At 40.5% G+C, this 27,079-nt stretch overlaps 1 protein-coding gene across 1 annotated transcript; it reads right to left on the reverse strand.

Annotated features, from left to right (window-relative positions):
- Positions 1–4,405: 4,405 nt before the first annotated feature.
- On the reverse strand, positions 4,406–26,537 carry LOC109440080 (optineurin). Its single transcript, XM_074317737.1, has 8 exons — positions 26,394–26,537; positions 23,707–23,777; positions 21,316–21,409; positions 20,641–20,710; positions 15,665–15,841; positions 14,806–15,008; positions 5,810–6,881; positions 4,406–5,361 (listed from the first exon to the last, which is right to left on the reverse strand). Exons 1-7 carry the CDS (start codon positions 26,448–26,450, stop codon positions 6,678–6,680), a joined length of 876 nt encoding a protein of 291 aa, XP_074173838.1. The 5' UTR covers positions 26,451–26,537; the 3' UTR covers positions 4,406–5,361; positions 5,810–6,677.
- Between the last annotated feature and the right edge of the window lie 542 nt (positions 26,538–27,079).

Consider the following 27,079-nt stretch of genomic DNA (forward strand, 5'->3'; position numbering starts at 1 on the left):
CATAAATACTGATACGACCTTGTCTCACTATAAATGTTTATGCTTTCACCTTTTTTATTTGCTATGAAGAAAATATGTAATGTAGTATCTATTATCAGAACATGGAAAGGGATGCCATTTACTACTTACATTTGTCTGTTTGTTCTATTTGTTTACTAGCCAAAGAGCAGTATTTGATGAAATTTATTTGTTTTGTCTACCAGAGAGGCATTCGGGGAAAAACACACGTCCTGCAATTACTGTTTTGAACATATATGCCAAATATTAAGAAAAGTTGTCTTAGAAACCAAGTACATTTGGAGTGATTAATAGTATTACAGCATAGATTCTTCACTTTACAAAAGATTTCATGAGAGAGTTTCTTTAAATTAAATGGCAGGGTGTACAGACTTCCAAAAAAAAAAAAAAAAAAAAAAAGGCAGAAGCCTTTCATGAAATTATATCTCAAGTTAAAGCCGAGTATTTAAAACATCTTTGCCACTCTAGTAGAACACAAACACTGGGTTGGTTGGGTACTCCGTGCCCTCCCTGTTGGGTTCTAAGACACTTTTGCCCAATCCTTAGAGCTACAAGGAGCACAATTCGAAATCAGTTAACAAACAACCTTAAGAGGCAATTTGTCGTGTCAAGTAATTAGCTTGTAGTGAAATAACACTATAATGGAAGAATAAGTGATGAATCATCAATGGACTTCACTTAGCTTATTTTTATATCATTTTTTGTTTTATATCATTTTGCTTTCATTTATGCTACTTATTTGTGCCATGTAAGCCGTATCAGGGATACAGCCTTAATTCCTGATTTATCTGATAATTATAATATGTAAAACCGATGTGCATAGTAAATATTTCTTTTCTGATGATATAACATTTTCTTATATTTAAACAATGTGTTGGAATTCAGTGAACTCTATAACTATCTCAGAATCTTGTTAATCCCTTTGTTTATTGTGAACTGTTTTTAAGTAGTAATTTCTCAATGTAGTTTAGCACAGAGCTATTAGAGATACCCTATGCAATGGCAGAGTTGGTAACAGAATTGAGCTTTCTAAAATTTTCAGTCCTCCTTGCTAGACTCACTGGTTTTAAGGCCTCTACAGATTTCAACAACGAAAATCTCAGTTGCCACAGTGCCTGACATATAGAAAGTGCTCAATAAACAGTGGTTTCTAAAAATTCTAAACTTGAAATGTCTTTTATAACCAGTTCTTATTCTGATTTTACCTGAACTGACTTTTTACCAGGCAAAGAAACAAAAACCCACACTGTGAAAACAGTATTCAGGAAGAAACAGAAATAGCTCTCTCCCTCTTTTATTCCATGTTGTATTATGGAAATGATGCAAAGGATCAACCTCACTGATTTCTTTTTGGTTGGGAGGGTGGTCCATGTACTTTTCTTGAAATATATTTACTTTTTTTCTTTCTTGCCTCAGTGAGCCACATGTTCTTTATTTTAAGAGAAATAGATGGTTTATTAAGAGGCATGTATAATGAAATGAAAGTAAATTATAATCAAAGGTTTCTGTTCTAATTAAGTCAGATGCTTTACCCTGTCAGCACTTGAAATCAGATTTGCTTTAGATAATCATTTGACAATAATCACTTGTTCTCCTGTTTTAAAATTCTTTATTCATAGCTGTATTTCTTCTTTCTTTTTTACTACAGTCTAAAACTATAACAATAACAAATTCAGATACAGCAAATAAAGTTATCAACATGTCACTACCAATGCTAGGAATAACTGTAAGTGACTCTGCTAGATATTCTTAATTAACAATCTTTGATACTTTAGATTCATGTAAATATTATCCCTTCCATCATAAGACAGCTAGAGATATCAGTCATACTTTGTTCCCAAAAATGTAGAAAATAAGGACAGTAAATTCTTATTATCTTAATATTGGGTGCTATTCTTTTACTCCCATTTAAAAAACCTGTGTGAACTGAAAAGCACAAGATTAGACTCTAATTTTAGAGTGGTAATAAAACAATATGTATTTTTATTGTATATGCTATATACATATATAGTTGGGGAGGGTTTTTCTCCTTTTTTTTTTTCTTTTTTTTTTTGGTGTAAGATTTTTTTTTTTATTAAATTTATTGGGGTGACAATTGTTAGTAAAATTACATAGATTTCAGGTGTACAATTCTGTATTACATCATCTATAAATCCCATTGTGTGTTCATCACCCAGAGTCAGTTCTCCTTCCATCACCATATATTCGATCCCCCTTACCCTCATCTACCACCCCCCACCCCCCACCCCCCTTACCCTCTGGCAACCACTAAACTATTGTCTGTGTCTATGAGTTTCTGTTTCTCATTTGTTTGTCTTGTTCTTTTGTTGTTTTTGGTTTATATACCACATATCAGTGAAATCACATGGTTCTCTGCTTTTTCTGTCTGACTTGTTTCGCTCAGCATTACTCTCTCAAGATCCATCCATGTTGTCACAAACGTTCCTATATCATCTTTTCTTACTGCTGAATAGTATTCCATTGTGTATATATACCACAACTTCTTTATCCATTCATCTATCGAAGGACATTTTGGTTGTTTCCATGTCTTGGCCACCGTAAACAAAGCTGCAATGAACATTGGAGCACACGTGTCTTTATCTCTAAATGTTTTCAGATTTTTGGGGTAGATACCCAGGAGAGGGATTGCTGGGTCATATGGCAATTCTATTCGTAATTCTTTGAGGAACCTCCACACTGCCTTCCATAACGGCTGCACCAGTCTGCATTCCCACCAACAGTGTATAAGGGTTCCTTTTTCTCCACAGCCTCTCCAACATTTATTACTATTTGTCTTGTTGATGATAGCCATTCTGACTGGGGTGAGGTGATATCTCATTGTGGTTTTGATTTGCATTTCTCTGATGATTAGTGATGTTGAGCATTTTTTCATATGTCTATTTGCCATTTGTATGTCCTCTTTAGAGAAATGTCTCTTCAAGTCCTCTGCCCATTTTTCAATTGGGTTGTTTGTTTTTTTGTTGTTGAGTTGCATGAGTTCCTTGTATATTCTGGATACTAGCCCCTTATCGGAGGCACTGTTTGCAAAAATCTTCTCCCATTCAGTTGGTGGTCTCTTTATTTTGTCAATGGTTTCTTTTGCTGTGCAGAAGCTTTTAAGTTTCATATAGTCCCATTCGTTTATTTTAGCTTTTACTTCCATTGCCTTTGGAGTCAAGTTCATAAAATGCCCTTTGAACCCAAGGTCCATAAGTTTAGTACCAATGTTTTCTTCTATGCAGTTTATTGTGTCAGGTCTTATGCTTAAGTCTTTGATCCATTTTGAATTAACTTTGGTACATGGTGACAAATAGCAGTCCAGTTTCATTCTTTTGCACGTGGCTATCCAATTCTCCCAGCACCATTTATTGAAGAGGCTGTCTTTGCTCCATTGTATGTTTTTAGCTTCTTTGTCAAAAATTATCTGTCCATATTTATGTGGTTTTATTTTTGGGTTCTCAATTCTATTCCATTGGTCTATGTGTCTGTTTTTCTGCCAATACCATGCTGTTTTGATTATTGTAGCCCTGTAGTACAAGTCAAAGTCAGGAAGTGTGATACCTCCATTATTGTTCTTTTTTCTTAAGATTGCTTTGGCTATTCAGGGTCTTTTGTGGTTCCAAACAAATCTGGTGATTTTTTGTTCCATTTCTTTAAAAAATGACATTGGGATTTTGATGGGGATTGCATTGAATCTGTATATTGCTTTGGGTAATATGGCCATTTTAACTATGTTGATTCTTCCAATCCATGAGCACGGAATGTCTTTCCATTTCTTTGTGTCTTCTTCAATTTCTTTCAAAAATGTCTTATAGTTTTCAGCAGATAGGTCTTTCACATCCTTGGTTAAGTTTATTCCTAGGTATTTTATTCTTTTTGCTGCAATTGCAAAAGGAATTGTTTTTTGTATTTCTTTTTCTGAGATTTCATTGTTAGTATATAGGAAGGCAATGGACTTTGGTACGTTGATTTTGTAGCCAGCAACTTTACTGTATTCGTTGATTATTTCTAATAGCTTTTTGGTGGAGTCTTTAGGGTTTTCTATATATAGCATCATGCCATCTGCAAAGAGTGATAATTTAACTTCTTCATTCCCAATTTGGATGCCCTTTATTTCTTTCTCTTGCCTGATTGCTCTGGCAAGGACTTCCAACACTATGTTGAAAAGCAGAGATGATAGGGGAGAGCCCTGTCGTGTTCCTGAATGTACAGCAAATTTTTCACCATTAATTATGAGATTAGCTGAGGGTTTGTCATATATGGCCTTTATTATTTTAAGGTATTTTCTTTCTATACCTATTTTATTAAGTGTTTTAATCATAAATGGATGCTGTTTCTTGTCAAATGCTTTTCTGCAGCAATTGACATAATCGTATGATTTTTGTCCTTTATTTTGTTTATGTGATGTATCACATTGATGGATTTGCAGATGTTGAACCATCGTTGTGCTCCTGGGATGAACTCCGCTTGGTTGTGATGAATAATCTTTTTAATGCATTGTTGTATTCGATTTGCTAGAATTTTGATTAGGATTTTTGCATCTGTATTCATCAGAGATATTGGTCTACAGTTTTTTTTGTGTTGTCCTTACCAGGTTTTGGTATCAGGGTAAAGTTGGACACATAAAATGAGTTGGGGAGTACTGTCTCTTCTTCAATTTTTTGGAAGAGTTTGAGCAGGATTGGTATTAGATCCTCTTTGAAGGTTTGGTAGAATTCACTAGTGAAGCCATCTGGTCCCAGACTTTTGCTTTTGGGAAGGTTTTGGATGACTGATTCAATTTCCTTACTGGTGATCGGTCTGTTTAGATTTTCCAGTTCTTCATGGTTCAGCCTAGGAAGGCTGTATGTTTCTAAGAACTTGTCCATTTCTTCTAGGTTATTGAATTTGGTGGCATATAGTCCTTCATAGTATTCTTGGATGATCCTTTGTATTTGCATCGTGATAAATTCCCCTTTTTCATTTCTGATTTTGTTAATTAGTGTCTTCTCTCTTTTTATCTTAGTGAGTCTAGCATGTGTGTGTGATGACGACGATGGGGATGAAAGACAGTTAAACAGTCATCCTTCATAGTGGGAGATCAATAAACTATGTTTACAATAGGGGGGGAAATTTTAAGTAGCTATGTAAGCCTGTTATGTGGAGGTAAATATGGAAAGGACCAGCTAAGTATGTTGAAAGTGGTTATCTGGGGAAGCAGGAAAAGCAGGTGGGGGTGTGGCCAAGGACCTGCTGTTTTTCTATACAAAGCTTGTGGAACAACCGATTCTTAAACCGTGTGAACGCAAAACTGATTTTTAAAAAAGAACTTAGTGGTGATAAAAAGTAAAACAAACAATATGGCTGTCATGCGGGAGACCCTGCTCGCTGCACCATTTGTCATGCGGGGAGGCCTGCGGGGTCTCTGCTCCCGCTCCCCATACAAGAACGCAGGATATGGTGAGGCCAAAAAGGAACACCCACGGAGCCATAGGTAGGGGAGTCATACCACTATATTCTCTCTGGCGGCACTATACTCTCAATGGAGGCTGGAATCACACTGTCCGCAAACCGCCATCCACGCTTGCCAGCCCAGCCGCCATCTTCTTGCTAGCCCCCATTCTCTCTCTCCTCTCTTCTAGCGTAGCCACAGCAGTTATATTAGTGGCCAATGGCTCACTGGTTACAGCTGACGGCCAACTAGCCACAGCTGATGGCCATGCAAGCACAGTTGGCCATTTACTACCTGAGCCAGCACCTGTCTATGTGAGGCTGAGAGCCTGGAAACTACTTTCTGGGGCTCTGCCCCCACAATGGCTATCTTGCAAATTGCCAAACCTAACTGTTGCACAGGCTCAGTTCCTGGCTCAGCAAGTAAGTGGGTTAGGAGCCATTTGGTGCAGGGTTGAAGGAGAGCCTTTATCATACCACTCACACATCCACAGTGTTTTGACCTACATTTGAATTACAGCTTGTTTTCATTTTCTAGGGCGAATTTTCCAATCTGGGTTGAATTTCCTTGCTACTTCTCAATTTTCCTGGGTCACACTTCTTACACACTTCCCCTCTCCTTACTGGCTGTCAGTTTAAGTTTGTTAAGAAAACACAAATTACGTGACATATTAAACTTGACAAACAACAAAAGAAAGACAAACCACCTAAAATGTTTCAGAATAAATTTCACACTCTCTAAACCCCTATTTCTTGTGATTAATGAAAATGAAGATTAACTTATTTATTTGAGAAAAACACATGCTGAACTTGGGATGTGTTTTCATCATATTTTATACAGCGTGTACATCAAGCCAGGATGTTCAGGTGTCAGGGATTTTAGTTCTAGGTTCCAGCCCTGCCTTAGTTAGGAGGAACTCATCAACCTGATACCCACGTAGAAAACATTAGTCTTGGCAACTAATCACCGACTTGCGGGTTGTTAAAGACTGAGAAGGTGGTTAGTCAGGACAGACTGGAAAAAAGAAGGACGATCTCTTTTGTCATAAAAGGTAATCAATATTTTTCCATTTCAGCAATGATAACCCTTACAAGCATTATGTTATACTTAAGAAATAAGAGCCAATTTATCTTTGCTACACTGAAATTTTCCCACTACTTGGCTCCTCTGTGTTGAAAAGAAATAGTGGTATTTGTATCAACTGTCCGGGTGAGGTTTTGTAATTTGCTTAACACAAAACCAAAGCCAGAACACTTACAGCCATCCTAACTTCAACAAAGGAGTCTTCTGAGTGGCCGCTTGAGTTCAGCTTGAGCTGTAATTCAGACACCATGCCCAGCAGATCTGCCATTTTAGCTTGAAGGCGCGCCGCCTGGGTCTTTAGCTGTTCCATTTCCTGTTCTGCTACTGCTTTGGGGTCCCCAGGTGGGTCCTGGAAATGACAAGGAACAAAGCGAATTAACTAATCAATCCAAGAATCTGGCCGTCAAACTCCAGTGCTCCACACCCACTGGGAAGGCAGTTTCTCAACATCTTTGTCCCCTGTGCTTTACAATAGAATATTCTAGCTTGTCCTTGGCAATTTTTTTTTGACATAACATTGAAAACGAACATTTTCATATCATTTTATTGTATTGAAATAATAGCAAATTAAAATAACCTCATGAAAGAAAGGCTTCCTCAGCATGCTGGAATAATCTGATATTATGAAAATAACCAACCAGACCTTGGCAATGGTAGACTTGCAAGTTTTAGTCCAGAATATCAGAAAATAAGGACAAAATGAGTGACGTCATAGGAATGGCGGCAGCGGGGCGCACTTTTTGAGTTCTCCGTCGGATCTTATCAGAAACGGGAAAGCTTATAACCCATCAAAGGACTCTCTGCTCATCACGCAGAACAGCGAAGAGACTCGCGCAGGGATTACTTTCAGGTGGGGAAAATTGGGCGAGCAGGGGAAGAAGGAAGGGAGCGGAGTGGAGACACGGTCCACACCTGTGCTGTGGGGACTCGGTGGCTATAGAAATTCTGTAGAAATTTGCCCCGCACCCTCGGGTTGTGGAAATCTGCCCCGCACCTGTGCATGTGAAAATCCAGCCCATACCCATGGCTACAGATACGCAGGAGATCCCAGGACGGAGGAGAGCGCAGAAGCCAGGAGGTGGGCTCTTTGCCCTGCGTCCCACAGCGGACCTCTTCCGCTGCGGGGGCAGCATATCCAGCATTTGAGGCAATAACTTCAGCTGATACCTCCAGTTAAGCCTTAGGCCAGACAAAGGACACAAACTCCATACCTGGGCCCCTCCTCCCACTCTTCCGACCCTACCCCCGCCTTTCTAGAGACTTGATCTGGCCCCTGCACTAAGGAGCAGTGGCAGATTACAGAAGAGCCTTGGTGCTTGGGCTCCGGGAAGACAGGCGGGCGGTTCTGGTCCAGGTAGGAGGCTGGGAGGAGTGTGGTTTTTGCTGGGCTGGGAGAGGGGGGAATCCTCCGTCCCCAGCCACCACCTTTTCTGGCCTGCGGGAAGAGTGTAAGTGGGAAGAGAAGACCCCTCCTTCCATCCCCAGCCCCCACCCTTTCTGGCCTGCCTAGGGCGGGGCAATTACATCGGCGGAGGCACTCCTAAGGATCCAGCAGTAAGCTGCAGACGCAGCTCCCAGTTTTCAGAAGCTGAGAAATCTCCCACCCGCCACACACACACACAGGGAAGAGGTGCCCTAAGACTCAGGAGAACTGGACACAGGGCTGGTGGTGCTACTCTCAGTGTGCATATGTGCAGGCAAGGGCAGAAACTGCACTGGCTTTGTAAAAATTACCGTCCAGACCCCTCAGCCCCACGCATCTAAAGCTGCAGTCCCAACGTCACTCTGGGCACCAGGTGACCGGCTCTACCTGCACAATACGCAGGGGACTCTGTGCTACAGCAGAGAACAACCTGGAGATTACTTGGTGGGCTTAAGCCACGACTGGCACTGCTTTTTGTTTTGTTTGTTTTGTTTTGTCTTTATATCTTTGATATCTTTGCCTGTGTTGAGTGGGGGTTGTCGATTGTCTTTTACATGTGAATGTATTTGATTTTTTCTTTGTTGTTGTTGTTGTGCTTGGTGATTTGCTTTGTTCTGAAATTGCCCTACCAGGGCCCAGCTTAAGAGGCACAAGATTCAACATACCCAGAGGCCAACTCCAGACCAAACCAGAGTACTACCGGGTTTGACCTACAAGTGACACACCCAGAGGGGATTCTTTACAGGCACAAGAGCCCATAGAGGCCTAACCACATTTAAGCGGTCAACCCCCACACAGCAGAACACCCTGCGGTGGGCAGAGCCAAGTCTCACAACTAGTCAGCCTAGGAGTTAACCCCACCTACTCACAAGCGAAAAGCAATTAAAGATCCTCTTTAACAGGACAATATACACAACACAAGAGTCACTTTTGGAGCACACACAGGGGAGGAGAATGAAGTAGTGCAAGTGAAATATAAAGGACACATTCTACATACTAACCCAGCAGGAATTAAGAACTCCAGGGCATCTACCTAATACATCGAAGCAAACACAGAGAGTCAGCCAGAATGAGGAAACAAAGAAACATATCCCAAATAAAAGAACAGAAGAAACCTTCAGAAATGGAACCAAATGAAGCAGAGGTAACCAAACTATCAGAGACAGAGTTCAGAACACTGATGATAAGAATGTTTAAGGAGCTTAGAGCCGACATAAAGAAGGATGTAGAAATCATAACGAACAACCAGTTAGAATTGAAGAACACAATTACCGAAATAAAGAACTCACGTGAAGGAATTAACAGCAGGTTAGATGAAGCAGAGGATCGAATCAGCGACTTAGAAGACAAGTTAGCAGAGATCACCCAAACAGAACAACAGAAAGAAAAAAGAATAAAAAACAATGAAGATGGTGTAAGAGACCTCTGGGATAACATCAAGCACAACAACATGCGCATCATAGGAATACCAGAAGGTGAAGAGAAGAAACAAGGGATTGAGAACATATTTGAAGTAATAATGTCTGAAAATTTCCCTAACCTGATGAAGGAAACCAACATACAAGCCCAGGAAGTGCAGAGAGTTCCAACCAGGATAAACCCAAACAGGTCCACCCCAAGACACATTATAGTTAAGATGGCAAAGGTTAAAGACAAAGAGAGAATCCTAAAAGCAGCAAGAGAAAGACAGAGGGTTACATACAAGGGAACTCCCATAAGACTATCAAATGACTTTTCTGCAGAAACATTGAAGGCCAGGAAGGAGTGGCAGGAGATACTCAAAGTGATGGAAAACAAAGGCCTACAACCTAGGTTGCTTTATCCAGCAAGGCTATCATTTAAAGTTGACGGAGAGATAAAGAGCTTCCCAGAAAAGAATAAGCTAACGGAATTCATTACCACCAAGCCAGCATTGCAAGAAATACTAAAAGGACTTCTGTAAATAGAAGAAAGATGAAAACAAGCTAACTACAAATTTAAAAATGGCAATAACTATGTACTTATCAATAATCACTTTAAATGTAAACGGTTTAAATGCTCCAATCAAGAGACATAGGGTGGCTGAGTGGATAAGAAAGCAAGACCCTTGTATATGCTGTATACAAGAGACTCACCTCAGATCAAAAGACACACACAGGCTGAAAGTGAAGGAATGGAGTAAGATATTTCATGCAAATGGAAATGAGAAAAAAAGCTGGAGTTGCAATACTTATTTCTGACAAAATAGACTTTAAAATGAAGAAAATATTAAAAGACAAAGAAGGGCACTACATAACAATAAAGGGATCGATCCGACAAGAGGACATAACCCTAGTAAACATCTATGCACCCAACATAGGAGCACCTAAATATATAAAACAGATATTGACTGACATAAAGACAGAGATCAACAATAACACTATCATAGTAGGGGACTTCAACACACCTCTGACTACAAGGGACAGGTCTTCCAGACAGAAAATCAATATGGAACCAACGGCCTTAAATGATACATTGGACCACTTGGATTTAATCGATATTTTCAGAACATTCCACCCCAATGCTGCAGAATACATGTTCTTCTCAAGCGCTCATGGAACATTTTCCAAGATAGACCATATGTTAGGCCACAAAGCAAGTCTTGATAAATTTAAGAAAATCGAAATCATACCAATTGTCTTCTCCGACCACAGTGCTATGAAATTAGAAATGAACTACAGGAAAAAAACTGGAAGACACACAAATTCATGGAGGCTGAATAATATGTTACTAAATAATGAATGGGTCAAGCAGAAGATCAAGGAAGAAATCAAAAGATATCTCGAGACAAACGAAAATGAAAATACAACGACCCAAAATCTATGGGATGCCGCGAAAGCAGTCCTAAGAGGAAAGTTCATAGCACTGCAGGCCTACCTAAAGAAACCAGAAACATCACTAATCAACAGTTTATCTTCACACTTAAGGGATCTGGAAAAAGAACAACAAAATAAGCCCAAAGGGAGTACAAGGAAGGAGATAATAAAGATCAGAGCGGAAATAAATGAAATAGAAATCAGAAAAACAATACAAAAGATCAATGAATCCAAGAGTTGGTTCTTAGAGAAGATAAACAAAATTGACAAACCTTTAGCCAGACTCATTAAAAAAAAGAGAGAGAGGACCCACATTAATAAAATCAGTAATGAAAGAGGAGAAGTGACAACAGACACCGCAGAGATACAAAAAATTTTAGGAAATTACTATGAGCAACTGTATGCCAACAAATTTGACAACCTGGAAGAAATGGACAATTTCCTAGATGCGTACAACCTTCCAAGGCTAACTCAAGAAGAAACAGAAAACCTGAATAGACTGATTACCACCAAGGAAATTGAATCAGTAATCAACAATCTCCCAACAAACAAAAGCCCTGGACCAGATGGCTTTACAGGTGAAGTTTACAAAACGTTCAAAAAAGAATTATCACCTATTCTCCTCAAACTCTTCCAAAAAACCCAGAGGGAGGGAAGACTCCCAAACACTTTTTACGAAGCCTCTATCACCCTGATCCCAAAATCAGACAAAGACACCACAAAAAAAGAAAACTACAGGCCGATATTGCTAATGAACATAGATGCAAAAATCCTCAACAAAATATTAGCGAACAGAATTCAGCAATACATTAAAAAGATCATACACCATACATACATCATACAAAGATCATACATCATACTTGGGAGCAGGGAGAAGAGACTCGACTCCACACTCAGCTAATCAGTGTATGTGCTGCCTTGAGCAGATTCACTTAATGTCTTGGCCTCAGTTTACTTGAGTTAGAAAGAAAGACATGGCACACAGGGTCTCTGGTCCCTTCCAGCTCTGACCTTCTCGGCCTCTCTGATTTCCTCCTCAGGAAACCTTCACTACTCTTGAGGGCATGGCCACCACCACCAGAAATATGTACACTTGAGATTGTCAGGAGGCAACACATCAGAAAACTGACATGCACCACACACATACCCTTCTCTGTGACAGCATTCCTAAGGAATGGTAACCAGGCACAAAGGTTCGCAGTGGACCCAAAAAGTATCAGAAGCGCATGTGCCCAGAACATAAACCAGCTCGTCCATGAAATATTAAAAACTGATGGACGGGTATTAACTTGCAGCACGGAGGTGCCCCTCCTACCATCGAGATCATGCTCTTCCTTCCTTTGGAGCATTTCCTTACTGGGAAACTAGCACAGGCCTTTGAGCACAGCAACTCCTTGTGAAACGGAAGAGTCAGGTCTGCAAGGAAAGGTTAAAAGCCTGTGCCATCTCTCTTAGTAATGACTCACACCAAAGAAACGTACGTCTAAAGGAATGAAAACATACAAGGAAAGCTACCACTGAGCCTGGAACCAGGAAGCAAACAGATGAAGGCAAGACTACATAGGATCATTAGGAATCTTCATGTTTACCCACCTGATCTCTCAGAGAACATTTTATGGAATGGATTTTTTAAAACTACCTTGGCAGAAAGGCGGGAAGTAGAGTTTTATTATTTTTTTTCTAAAGGAAGAGGCTTAGAGCTTTATTTGACTTTTCTGTCTCCTTATAAAAGAATGTTCCTGGAATGAAGTTTTAAACAAGTGTCTGAGGACCAGGGATATAAGGCTGTGACGTCACGCTAGAATCTCTGAGTGTCAGGTTAATTTTCTTTTTCACAATTGTGAGCACCTCTTAAATGCCTTTGAGAAAAGATGAACCTACTCGTTTGGCCAAAAACACCTTGCACTCTAACACTTTAAATGTCTCTCTATTTTACCCCTGAGAGTCTTTTCAGTGACTTCCTGGACTAGAACTCCCATGGTTTATTTTCTAGGATCTCAGCCCCAGTTCCACTATTTGTCACACTGTCCTCACTTTTAGTCACTTACCATTGACCTTTGTGAAACACAGCAACTTCTCTGTCTTTCTCTGTATTGATATAATGTCTCTATCCTATGGTCCTAGCAACGTGCCCAGTTGATATCCCATTATGTAATCCAAGAAGAAAAGCCTATCTAATGACCTTTGCCTAGCAATCTGCAATTAAAATTTAAACAGTACTGTGTAGAGACATGACATGAAGTATAATTCAGTGAAATCAAACAGAAACATTAATGCCTCAGCCTCACCCTGAGAATTGGAAGGCAGATCTCTAGCAGAAATTTCCAATTCTCTTCCCTGTGTAGGACAAAACGCTTGAGAAGCCCTGATGCTGAGGGCGGATTCCCCCCTGTGGAAACAGCGGCAAAGATGGGCCAGCATGAGTGAGACAAGTCCCAGGCCTTGAGAGCTTTACTAAGTGAGGAAGATGACCGCCTAAACCTAAAAACCACCTCAAGGGAGGGAAGGGTCAGCCTGGGAGGCACAGTCTGGGGGGGAGAAGGCTGATGACCAAGGGTATTAAAGAGCCCCAAGTATCTCATTGTTCCAACACCAAGTCCTTTGTCCCAAGGACTCGTTTCTGAGTCCTGCTTGTAGCTCACTTCGATAGATCACCTGCCCTGAAACAAGCGGTCCAGAGTTTCAACTTCTGATCTCAGCTTCTTCCAATGCTGGGATCGGTAAGAAAACCTACAGGCAGACAATCTCAAACTGCTTCTGGAAGCTTCCTTTTTGGCTTCAATGTGTTTGGCTGAAGCCAACTGTCAGCTCACATCCCAAAAGCCAAGGGAGGAAAACCATACAAGACGTCTTCTTCCAGAGAATACAAAATGACTCATATATCCCAGGTGTAATCATTTCTTCAGAGTATTATACCTCAAAAACATTCAGACAATGAGCGATTTCCCCCCAAAAGTGACGTAACCTCTTCCAACTGGAAGACACGTTGAAGCATCAGATGTGGTAAGCCTTATCCACAGTGAAACATTTCCAACACTAATATAAATGCACTAAAGCTCAATGTTTTCATTGTCTCATGAGCACCAGTTGATGAATAGATCACTGATACAAACTGACACTTTTCTAAACAACTTTTCATCCTTTGGATTATTCTACATCATCCCCTTTGCATTACTTTCTTTCCATGTTATTTCTCTGTTCACATTCTTTACCCATTCAAGGAATTAGAGATCATCAAAGTTCAAGGTAAAGTCTCAAGAAAGATCACTGATATCTGGAGTTACGTCCTCCCTGAATCAACCCAGTGCTCTGTCCTCCAAAGAGTTAAGATCCAGGTTTGGAAGAAAATGAACAGCAGTTGTGTCCATGTAAACAAATAATACCCAGTGAGCGCGAGCAACCAGGCAGAGGCTGCACATCTGCTCTGCTTTGTTTTTCACTAACATCTTTGATACCCACTCTTGGCTGTGAGCGTATTTCCCAGGTTCTTTGGGTCAATGAAAACACGGCAACCCTGTATAATCTTCTATCACAAGATGACATTTCTTAAACCATCTTTCAGAAGTAAATGTACAATGAAAAGTGATGAATCTATCTTAGACAGAGAGGAAGGACAAGGTCAACAAGTAACACTTCTGAGTAACAGATTTCTTAAAATGCAATTTTATATCACAGACACACACTAAAAACACACTTGGATGGTTCTAGGTAGAGGTCCTTCTGCACTGTCTGTAATGAATACAAAATGTTAGTTTATAACTGCAACATTCTTTTGACTATAATCAATACGGTCAAAGCTTTACAAATGTCTTTCCCCCAGCAGCAATTATTCATGATCCTTAAACCTGCAACCAACCTTCTCAGCAAGAACACTTTTTTCAAGGTAATGCAAAACACCTGTCTAACTTGAACCATGAAAGGTTTTGGTCTAGAAGTCAACACAAATAAGGTTCTACAAATAAGATACTACAAATATTAGTAAAAAAAAAAAAATCACAGCTTATCAGTCTGCTCACCTGGAATGACCTTTCTGATTTCCCTTTTAGTTTTCCAAGTTCCTCCTTCAAATTTTCAAATTCATGATTCAAAGCCATTAGGCGTTCTTTGGCTTCTTTGCTCTGGATCCCAAAAAAAGGGCGTTCTTCTTTCTGTTTCTCTGTCCAGGCTGAAAACTCCTCAAATCGTCCTTTCAGACCTCGTTCATTTAGCTTCATGGCTTCTGTATGGGGTTCACAGTGAGGGCGTCACACACCAGGGGACTGAACCTGATTTCATGAATCACACTGCCCCTCAGACCCCTTCACCGGGAGGCTCTGGATCTAAAGATGCCACGTTGGGCCTGGGCCCAAGGATCAGCCAGAAGAAGACTGTAGCAAGATGAGGGGCTTTTGTTTTCAGACAGGACCAGCGGGTCTAATGGCATTTCTAGTCCTCATAAGTCTCAAGAAAATAAAATTGGTTCAGGTACCTCCAGATAGCACAAGTACCTGTGTATAACTACAGAGACTAACCCGATTCAAACACAGGTCCTGCCAAAAGCCATGGCTTGAGATAGTAGAATGCTTCCTCTTAACGAGGTAATAATATGTAGGACTAACTGCAATAGTAGCAGCCTTCTTTCTTTTTCCTTTTAAATGGACTAAATGTCAATATGCTATTTCCCAGAGACACATAAAATACTTTTTATACTTACCTTCACCAAAAGTAAACAATGAAAGCAGCTTTAGCCTTACTGAAAGCTTAATTCTGTACTCTTTCTGTCCCCAGGGAACCAGACAGAGAGCAGGGAGTTCACAACAAGCCTTATTACAAAGGGTATTATGCTCAGGAAGGTCCAGGGTGAATGGAGAAAAACGGGGGCCAGGTGCTGCTTGCCTTTCAGCAGATGGTTCTCCATCAGGAGCTCCTTCATTTGCCGCAGCAGCTCCTCTGGGGTGAATGTGTCCAGGTTTGGGGGAGCCAGATTGGGGGGTCCATTTCCTGTGGTTTCGTCGGGGCTGTCCCCCTTTTCAGTTAGGCAGTTAAGTGGTTGGTGGGACATGGCAACAGATCCTATGGAAAAGTTACAAACAGAAAATATAGCTGTCCGTCCTCTGCAAGGGTTCCCCCTGAATCCCACCAAATCCATTAGCAATTGCTAATATGTATTCCAAAAGTTGCCTACTTTCCCTCCCATTATATTTTGAATATTTTTGACTCTTTTAAACAAAGGCATATCCTAGCTCAGTGTGTATGTGTGTGCATGTGTATGCCTGTGCATATGGGTGTGCAGAGGGGTACAGTGAGGAGCTGGGAAATGGAGGAGGAAATAAAGGGCACGGCATCATGATGATCGGGAATCTCAGCAAGACTCATTCAGGAGGATTTCCATATGTACATATTTGTAGATTTGGGCAAAGTATCATTGAGCTGATTTTCCCATGCAAATCATTCCATTCAAGTCTCCATACTGTGGGAGAATTGTGTGGTATGTTAAGTATATTTCAGTAAGCTGTTAATAATCTCCATATTTTATTTCTTGTATTCTTGGCTAAGAAGAAAGGGAGAACTAACATATTTTGGATGCTCACTATGTCCCGAATCACTGCATCAGACACATCAGCTCCTAATCCTCATTGAAACTCCATTATATTTAGTTTACAGCTGACAGAGCTGAGTTCACTGAGGTTTTACAGCTCATCCAAAGTCACTTAAGAAGAGGCACAAACAAGTATCAAGGATGACTCCAAACCCAGGTATATAGGACCATAAAGTGATGACTGAATATTTAGGCTTCAATATTGGATCATTTTGCAAAGCACACTAAAAAGACTAAGAAATCTCGCCTAGTTATTGCATGTTCTGAGACTGTTTTAAGCATACCACTTAACCTGTAGAGGGGGCAAAGCCGACGTCAATAAGACACAAGTGCATCCCAACTCCACTTCTGTAGGGCCTATCACCTGGGCAAACAGAACTCTCCTCTCATGACTGGCTGCATGCTACAGGCAAACATTTTCTTTTACACACTTCATGAAGAAGATGATAAGCCTTTTCATGAAACCCTGCAGTCAGTGAAGACGAGGAGAGAGAAGTACACTCTGATATCTCACTGTATCATCACAACTGAGTGGTCTCCCAGTGCCCATATAAGAAAGGCAACCAACACACTAGTGCAGGACAGTACTTCCTCCTGATCCAACAGGAGGCGGCACCCGGGCTCTCTGGGGGTCCCCTGGCACCAAGAGGCCGGCGACCTGCCTTTGATCTAAAGGTCCTTGTAGGAAATCAGAGATGGAGCTACTACTGATGGGACAGCAGGCCCCCAACAGTGTCACCTGTGTGACTTCTCCCCAGGCAGCTAGCACAAGGAAAGGCATTCTCATGAGATTCTTTAATGAAGATGGCAATGTCAGGAAGTAAAAACACTGATAAAGCACGATATTCAAGTGTGAGCCGTTGAAGGCACCGATGTGTCCCATATCCCAATTCATTTAGCAAAGAGGATACTGCTGACGTGTGCTCTCTGATAGTATCAGGGGACGAGAACGAGCTGCTTTTGTTTTCCAAATAAAATAATCTGGATAAAAATAATTCGGTAAAGCCATTTTCTGGCTTTCCATAAAATTCAGTTTTGTACAGAATGATATTGGTGCTAACATTTCATAAAAATGGGTTTTTACTTTATATCAGTGTTCCCATCTATTTTGCAGGGGAATACTAAAGTTCTAGGTGATAGACCTAAAGATAAAATCCTTGTAACGTGTATCATTTACTCGTGCACATTAAATTTCCTCATTGTATTCGATGAGTACATGACACTTCGAAAAAGTAAATGGACATATTTAACAGATTTTTAAAAAGTACCTAAGCAGGTATCTACAAATGTGTTTGGTTCCATTTCATTATACGCACACATTTCTCCTTAATAGTTTTTCCAAGAGAGGGGAAAGAGGAGGAAAGGAGAGGAGAGGGGAGAGGAGAGGGAGGAAAGAAAACCACCCGGATATTTTTCCTCTTTGACTATCCTTTATACCTCTACCAAGTCTTCAGACACACCATAAAGGAGTTAAACAGCTTCTAGTTATTACATTGGTGCTTCTCACTTTTCCAGGTTGCCCAGATTTTATAAGGACACCAGGAAAAAACAACAACAGGGTTATACTAAGGGAGATGGTAGAATAAACACTGGGTGCCACAAACAGATGTGTGACCTCCAGATGTCACCTGACCTCTTGTGATGGTCAGCAAATGTGTCTTATCCAGCAAATGATCATTACAGTAGTTTTCAGCTCAAAAAGTGTTCTTAAGCTTCTAATAAGGTCACAGTCCAACCCATACCATTCAACACATGCACCCTAACAGCCCAGGGCCATGCCACCGTCTCACACTAATAATACACATGCCTATCCTAGCTATAGGAAAGCCTTCGGTATTCAGCATTGTTAGGGAAAATTATTTGGTAATGCAGATGTCACAGTAAATAAAGTTAGCCTGCATGCTGAATATAAGTATGTAAATACCAAAATTATAAGCATGTAAATTAGTACCAAAATTTTACTAAAAGCAATTTAACTGACTTGTGGTGACTCAAAGAGAACTTTATGATTTTAGAATATTTCAAGGGGCCTCATTATGAATTATCACAGTACAGTGCATATGTGAAAGGTCTGTTGGTAGAATGCCAGTTAGAGGGAGTTGAGTCCTCTGTTTTTAACAACACCTTGAGCTGCTTTCAATGAAACAGAGATGTATTACAAAGGTGATATTTAACTACAGAAGGCTGAATTAATTTAACACAGGATTTGTCAAGATTTCCCTGAAGAGGAAAAAGGAGAGCTGCCTAGAAAGTAAAACGATCAAAAGCAAAATCTCCAGGATCTTATTCCCAGACCCACTATTTGAATTCCTGATTATATTTTTTTATCATTCTTAATTCCAGAGGTCACGTAGTTCTAGCAATGACTTGACTTTGTAGGCATGAACTTAAATCTCATCCCTGAGTTGGGCTTTAAAATGATCCAGTCCAACTCCCTATTCTGGCTCTGGCGGCCCAAGATGGCAGATTAGAAATTTAACCCTGGTCTTGAACAACAACAACCAAAATGTCTCGTCTGGCTTTGTGGCAGATGGTCATATAGACCAGGCGTAAATGTCTTCAACGGCAGGAAATATGAGCAATGACCTTAGCAGGCAACTGCCCATTGTATTACAGGATGGTTCTCATTGCCAGAAAGTCATTTTGTATTGAACATAATCTGCCTTATACTGACTTCCCCCCACTGGACATTGGACCAGTGTAAATACCGTGTTTGCCCGTAAATAAGACCTGGCCGGACAATCAGCTCTAACGCATCTTTTGGGGCAAAAATTAATATAAGTCCTGGTCTTATTTTACTATAATATAAGACCCGGTCTTATCTAACATAAAATGATACCGGGTCTTATATTAATTTTTGCTCCACAAGACCCTTTAGAGCTAATTGTCCAGCTAGGTCTTATTTTCGGGGAAACACAATAATACAGAATAAGTCTAACCCTACCCTGGTGTGGTTGATTCTCCAAATCTGCTGATTAAGTTTTCATAGGTTCAATCCCCATGTGGATGAAGAAATTTTAAACAGTGAAAACCTATTTGGTGATTGGAGACAATAGCTGGCTATTGGCAAAGTCTGGTTTGGGTTCACACACAGTTCAAGTATTAAAGGGGGGCTTCCACGGTAAGGTAATAGACACAGTGACCAATTCCTTTCAAGAATAAGTTTGTTTTGGTTTTTGGAGGGTTTATTTGGATTCCATAGCATAAGACGCAACCTGAGGTCAATTACAAAAAGACACTACTTTTATAATGCTGTTCACAATATCTAAAGAACTACTGAAACCGTCCCAGTAGAAAAGCGGACCGTTCATCCCAAAGACTCTAATCATTGTCTCCTCTCTCCAGGGTAGTCCATTCCAGGGCGGTCCCTGGCCCGGCCTCCTCAGGGTCTCCCAGCTGACTACAGACTGGGCAGGGCCTGAGGGTTAGCCTGGCCCCTAGACAAAGAGCAAGGGGGGTTTGCCGTTCACATTGCCACTTGCTGAACCAGATCTCAGGCTTTCCATGTCCTACCACCACCTTACGGGCCTACAGCTTTGGTTTTCCTTAAATATGTCTGTGGCACACATTTCCGTACAACAGTTTTCCTGGTGGAGGAGGCAGACGAACCTGGTTTCATTTTCTCTGTTCCATGTTTATTGTCTCCAGCTTACACATCTCCAACAGTAAAAGCAATTCCTCAGCCTCATGAAACATTCACATTCTCTGTCTAAATACAAGTATAAAAGTATGTATATACACATTTACACACACACACACACACACACGTACTAGACACAACGGTTTATGAAGATTCCTTTCAGGTGGCTGTTCAGTATCCCACCACCTGAGAGAAGTCATTTGTTCTCCAGTGTTCCTGGGCCGTTTCCTAAAGCTAGAGTAGTTTTCAGTTTTTCACGTCTCCCAAAGGTGTACCCTTAACCACTTCCCTTGTAATGAGGCACTAGCTGCACAGTGATTCCCAACCCGCGGGAGGGTATCACTTTAAACCACGTTTGCGACCTACAGAGGAAAGTCACCTGCCGCCAGCCAGGCCGGTGCAGAGGGGGGAAGGGCGCTCAGGGATGGCCGCCCTCGCGGCCCTTTCCCACCAGGTGAGGATCCGCCGGGAACTGGAAACCCTCCCACAGGAGGGGACGCCCCACCCCTCGCCACCCACTCCCCTACTGGCTCAGGATGGCAGGGAAGGGGTCTGCGGGAACAGCTTCCAGGGTAGATAGAGAAGGAGCCACCGCCTCGCCCAACCCCGAAAGGCCCCCCGGCCCTGGCTCACCCGTTGCCTGAGCTCCCGCCTCTCTCTGGGTTACTGTGTCCTCGGCATCGTGCCCGCTGGGGAGAGTCTCCTAGTAAAAACCAAAACAGTGGAAAATAAGAGGAGGCCTGTGGGTCTTAGACATTTGGGTGGAGGAATGATGCTGAGGAAAGAGCTGGAAGCACAGGTCATTTCTTATGAAAAGGACAGAACAAAGACTCACAGGGGACAGCAAAGGGCCATGGAGAAGCACTGGCATGGGTAGGACTAAGTCCTAATCCAAGAACAGACAGCACACGTCAGGCTGTATTTCAGAATCGCTATGGACTAACGTGCCTTCCACTTTCCTTTTCTGCAGGGGAAACTTCAGCAGTCCGGCAGAATGTTGGGTGTGTGGGTGGTAGATAACTCGTTGGACAAACGAAAGGTAAATGAAATGTGGTATATATCAAATATTGCCTTTCGACTATCACAATCTTTTTGTATAAAAATCTGACTGCAAAAATCATTAATTTTATGAACTGAGATTTCTTTCTCTGTAGAGAGGAATTACATTACTCCCAGCAAGTAGTATCAACATGAATACAGTACTTTTATTAATGAGACTGTTCTTATTGTCTAAAATAGTATTATAAGCTACTATGACAGACATACACATTCCTTTGCAGTATGACACAAATGAAGAGATTGACTCACCAAGCTTGTACCTGACAGGTTCCTGTGAAGCTGTTCGATTAGGCCCACTAGCTTTTTAGTTGTCGTTGTTAGGTCAGTGCTTTCAGTGTCAAGCCTAAAGTGAATATTTTGACATAATTATTCTCACACATTGACTTTAAAGCATACCACATAATCTCTGAACAAATATCTGAAGGAGCAACTACATAAAATCTTACAATTTGAAAAGCGCATGATTTGGCAATTGTGCCATTTTTCTAGTTGTGAATTGTGGATAATGTGCAAAATCAGAGACAATGTACACAAATTATTCTTTTCAAGGTAGCTCAAAGCTGACATTTTGACCCAGCTTCACACTCATGTGTTTATTGTTATAACTGATCTAATTGTCATAATACACTACACGTCTGCTTTATAAATACTCAAGGTACTTTCTGTGCTGCTTTAAATTATACCTTTGCACATGATCTTGGATCTTCTCGGTACATTGCGCATCCTCTGCATGTCGGGCACTTGCTTCTTGCTGCTAAAATAAAGAAAAAGTGATGTTGAAGTACTGATGATCTATGACATCTGACAATTAAGTTCGCAAACTTGTTGCATGATGTTGCTCCCCTTTTTTTATTTATATGAGGGATTGTTCATTATGAATTTCTACCAACTGGACAAACAGTTAACCAAGTTTACTCTTTGGAAGTGCTGAAAAGGTTGTGTGAAAAAGTTAAGAGGACCTGAATTTTTAGCCAACGACTCATTGCTCTTGTATCACGACAATGCACCAGCTCACAGGGCACTGTCTGTGAGGGAGTTTTTAGCCTGTAAACAAATAACTTTATTGCAACACCCTCCCTACTCACCTGATCTGGCCCCCAATGACTAAATATGTCATTATCCAAAGATAAAGAAAATATGGAAAGGAAGACTCTTTGATGACATTCAGGACATCAAAGGTAATATGATGACAGCAATGATGGTCATTCCAGAAAAAGAGTTCCAAAATTGCTTTGAACTGTGAACTAGGCGGTGGCATTGGTGCATAGCTTCCCAAAGGGAGCTTTGTGACCGAAGTGATATTCAGAAACGAGGTATGTAGCACTTTTTCTAGAATGAGTTCTCACACTTAATTATCATATCTTGTAGTACAAATGACCCGAGAAGTCAAACATACTGTATTCCAAGCATCCCATCAGCTCTAATTTTAAATATTGACATATGTGAATTACCAGGCTAGTCCAGTTGACATGTTACTCTTGGGGGCAGTCAGATAGTTCATGGAATAGTTTGAGGGGCAGTAACTAAATAAGAGCCAAAATGCCTGGGTTTTTATCCCAAGTCCACCAGTTATTAGCTGGGCGACCTTGAGCAAAATACTTAAACTTTTTGGGTCTCAGTTTCTTCATGTATAAAATGAGACAATAGTGGCATCTACCTCACTGGGATATTGGGAAGATTAAATTAAGGAACATATGTAATTTCTTATGAAAAGGACAGAACAAAGACTCACAGGGGACAGCAAAGGGCCATGGAGAAGCACTGGCATGGGTAGGACTAAGTCCTAATCCAGGAACAGACAGCACACATCAGGCTGTATTTCAGAATCGCTATGGACTAACGTGCCTTCCACTTTCCTTTCCTGCAGGGGAAACTTCAGCAGTCCAGCAGAATGTTGGGTGTGTGGGTGGTACATAACTCGTTGGACAAACGAAACGATAAATGAAACGTGGTATACATCAAATATTGCCTTTAGACTATCGCAATCTTTTTTTATAAAATTCTTACCACAAAAATCATTAATTTTATGAACTGAGATTTCTTTCTCTGTGGAGAGGAATTACATTACTCCCAGCAAGTAGTATCAACATGGATACGGTACTTTTATTAACGAGACTGTTCTTATTGTCTAAAATAGTATTATATGCTACTATGACAGACATAAAAATTCCTTTGCAGTATGACAGAAATGAAGAGACTAACTTACCAAGCTTGTACCTGACAGGTTCCTGCGAAGGTGTTCGATTATGCCCTCTAGCTTTTTATTTATCGTTTTTATGACAGCATTTTGAGTTTCAAGCCTAAAGTGAATATTTTGACATAATTATTCTCACACATTGACTTTAAAGCATACCACATAATCTCTGAACAAATATCTGAAGGTGCAACTACATAAAATCTTACAAATTCAAAAGCGCATGATTTGGCAATTGTGCCATTTTTCTAGTTGTGAATTGTGGACAATGTGCAAAAGTAGAGATAATGTACACAAATTACTCTTTTCAAGGTAGCTCAAAGCTGACATTTTGACCCAGCTTCACACTCATGTGTTTATTGTTATAACTGATCTAACTGTCATACTACACTACACATCTGCTTTATAGATACTCAGGTTATTTTCTGTGCTGCTTTAACTTATACTTTTGTACGTGATCTTGAATCTTCTCAGTACATCTCGCATCCTCTGTATGTCGAGCTCTTGCTTCTTGCTGCTAAAATAAAGAAAAAGTGATGTTGAACTACTGATGATCTATGACATCTGACAACTAAGTTCGCAAACTTGTTGCATGATGTTGCTCCCCTTTTTTTTTATATGTGTGAGGGATTGTTCATTATGAATTTCTACCAACTGGACAAACAGTTAACCAAGTTTACTCTTTGGAAGTGCTGAAACGGTTGTGTGAGGACCTGAACTTTTAGCCAACTCATTGCTCTTGCATCACGACAATGCACCAGCTCACAGCACTGTCTGTGAAGTTTTTAGCCTGTAAACAAATAACTTTATTGCAACACCTGATCTGGCCCCAATGACTAAATATGTCATTATCCAAAGATAAAGAAAATATGGAAAGGAAGACTCTTTGATGACATTCAGGACATCAAAGGTAATATGATGACAGCAATGATGGCCATTCAGAAAAATAGTTCCAAAATTGCTTTGAACTGTGAACTAGGTGGAGCATTGGTGCATAGAGGTAGGTAGCTTTTGACCGAAGTGATATCTCAGAAACGAGGTATGTAGCACTTTTTCTACTGATTCTCACACTTAATTATCATATCTAGTAAAACATATGTCAAACATACTGTATTCCAACACATTAGCTCTAATATTTAAATATTGACAAAATATTACCAGGCTATCATTTGACATGTTACTCTTGGGGGCAGTCAGATAGTTCATGGAATAGTTTGAGGGCAGTAACTAAATAAGAGCCAAAATGCCTGGGTTTTTATCCCAAGTCCACCAGTTATTAGCTGGGCGACCTTGAGCAAAATACTTAAACTTTTTGGGTCTCAGTTTCTTCATGTATAAAATGAGACAATAGTGGCATCTACCTCACTGGGATATTGGGAAGATTAAATTAAGGAACATATGTAATAGAAAAGGACACGGCGCACAGTAAAATCAAAGGGTTTGCAGTTGGACTACAATGCAAATGCCACCTCCCGATTGACCATACAATTTCTATGACCATGAGAGGCAGGGTAAAGCCACTGACGTGGGAATAACGGACTCTAGTGCTAAACCCAACTTCCCAAACCAATTCATTCCCGGGAACTGATTATGTTGGGATGTGTTAGCAAGCACTCAGAAGAGCAGAGGAAAGCAACACGCTCTGGCAGATCAGAAAAGCCGTCCTCAGAACTGTACAGTTAGAACGTGCTATCAATCTGTACACCCTGTCTGGCTGCAGAGAGGAAGGGCTGGTTCCCTTTAATTTTATTTTTTTGTTTTCATGGAGAGGGGGAAAATGAGCATTTCATTGAACAATTTTCTGTTAGATTCGTGCTTTCGATTTTATATATAATTGTGAGAAATACTTCAGAATAAAAATTTAGTTATATCAATGTCTCCAAGGGGAAGTATTGGTTTGGTATAAAGTATTTAATTTTATCCTAACAACTGTTAAAGAAAACATTTTTAATTTATGCCAGGATAGGTGCCATCATATCAAATACTATTTCCCCTTAGACAAACTTATACTTAGAAAGACAGAATTCTCGCTCATGAAAAATTAAAACTATGAACAGTCAGAGAAAGCGTCACGGAGAGGCGAGGTTGGGAGCTGAAATCCGAGGGCAGGGAAATCAAAACATTGGCTCCCACCATAACTTGTAAACTCGTGTTCACAGCAGAATTATTATCAGCCAAAAAGTGGAAACAACACAAAGTTCCATCAACTGATGAATGGGTAAGTATTCTGTCCACAAAGTGAAGTAATGTTGGGCCATAGGAAGAAATAGCTAACAATTGATATGTGCTACAACACGGTTGAACCCTGGAAACGTGACGTTACGGGAAAGAAGCGAGTCACAAAGGACCTCACTTCCTGTGATTCCATTCACATGAAACATCCAAAATAGGCAAATCTATGGAGACAGAAAGTAGATTGGTGGCTGCCTGAGGCTGGGAGACATTCTTTTGGGGGTGACGGAAATGTTCTATGATTGTGGTGATAGTTCCACAACTCTCTGAATGTAACGAGAGATATTGAATTGTATGTTTTAAATGGGTGAAATATGATATGGGAATTGCATCCCAATGAAGATTAAAAATTGTGGGTGTGCATACTATAATGATCTACATATTTCTATACTTTTACAATATTTCTAAAATGAAAACAAAATGAGGGAAATGTCTACTTCAATTGGTTTGTATAATGAACTTTCTGTACGAGTCAGTCTGAAGTCCATGAAATATATGCCAGTGCTGTAACCATTGACAAAAGTGATGACAAGAAATAAGACAAATGCCTGAATTGTTCTAGTAAACATCATCTTCTGATCTTAAATGGCTGCTCATCGTGGTCATGGAGCGATCACTACAAAATACTGTTTAGTAGGAAAAAGTCTCTCCATTTCTATGAGGAACGCTGCCTATTTCTCAACGTTACCAAGGGTATAGACTCTAAGAAAAAACATGCAATGCGAATAGCAGGATGGAAGCCAGAGTTTAAGGAAGAAGTGCATTATAAAGATAATAATATTATAATAAATTAATTACAACAAAAACACAAAAGAAAGCTGCCCTTGAAAATCAGGATCCTAAAACACTTTATATTAATCAACTATAGATGAACTGTTGACAGGTTACATTTCACACATACCTGACGTCTGAGTTGCTCTAACGTCTTGAAATCCTGTGTCTCAGCTTCTGAATTCATACGGTAACGTGATCTAACCTCCCGTGAAGCCTCTGACAGAGGCAGTTTTCTTGTGGTGTCAGGTAGCTCTTGTTGAAGTTGTCTCCCAACCACCTAGGAAGATGATGCTGTTAGTGATTTTATAATCACATCTATTAAATTATGTTAATAATCACTAACTCTAACACATTAATATAATATATAACTTGAAAAAGATCACCCCAGGCATCATTTCACCTTCTTTTCCTCTTTTGGGCACAAGTCTGTCTACTGAATCTGGGTAAGACACAGAAGGTGTTATCCTGCTGCCCACTCACTATTACATAGGTTACTTGAACAACAGATTCAGCCCCACTCCCCATTTCTCCTGATGAAGCTGCAAAGCTTAACAATCTACTGACATCTCAAGGGGAAACTGGTATGTCGGTGGGACTAGTGGTAGTCAATTCTACATTGTGGAATGTTTTCCCCCTTTTTTTTATCACAGGCTTAAATTGACTTCACAGGTCCTCACGTACACAGTCCACTGCTCACAACCTTCCAACAGATGCCTGTATCTTAGAAGAAAAGCGAACTCATTCCAGTGGTCTTCAGGGCCCCAGGTAACGTGGCCTGGACCTCCTTCCTGCTACACATGAATCCTGCCTCCC

The sequence above is a fragment of the Rhinolophus sinicus genome, linkage group LG13 (genome assembly GCF_036562045.2).
Source record: "Rhinolophus sinicus isolate RSC01 linkage group LG13, ASM3656204v1, whole genome shotgun sequence".
Taxonomy (NCBI): Eukaryota; Metazoa; Chordata; class Mammalia; order Chiroptera; family Rhinolophidae; genus Rhinolophus; species Rhinolophus sinicus.

Excerpts from the sequence above, each read along its gene's own strand:
- LOC109440080 (XM_074317737.1), bottom strand. The coding sequence starts at position 26,450 with ATGAATTCAGAAGCTGAGACACAGGATTTCAAGACGTTAGAGCAACTC. Across the intron at positions 20,711-21,315 it reads ACCTGTCAGGTACAAGCTTG|GAGACTCTCCCCAGCGGGCA; the intron begins GTGAGTCAATCT and ends GGTTTTTACTAG. Across the intron at positions 15,009-15,664 it reads GGAGAACCATCTGCTGAAAG|AAGCCATGAAGCTAAATGAA; the intron begins GCAAGCAGCACC and ends AACCCCATACAG.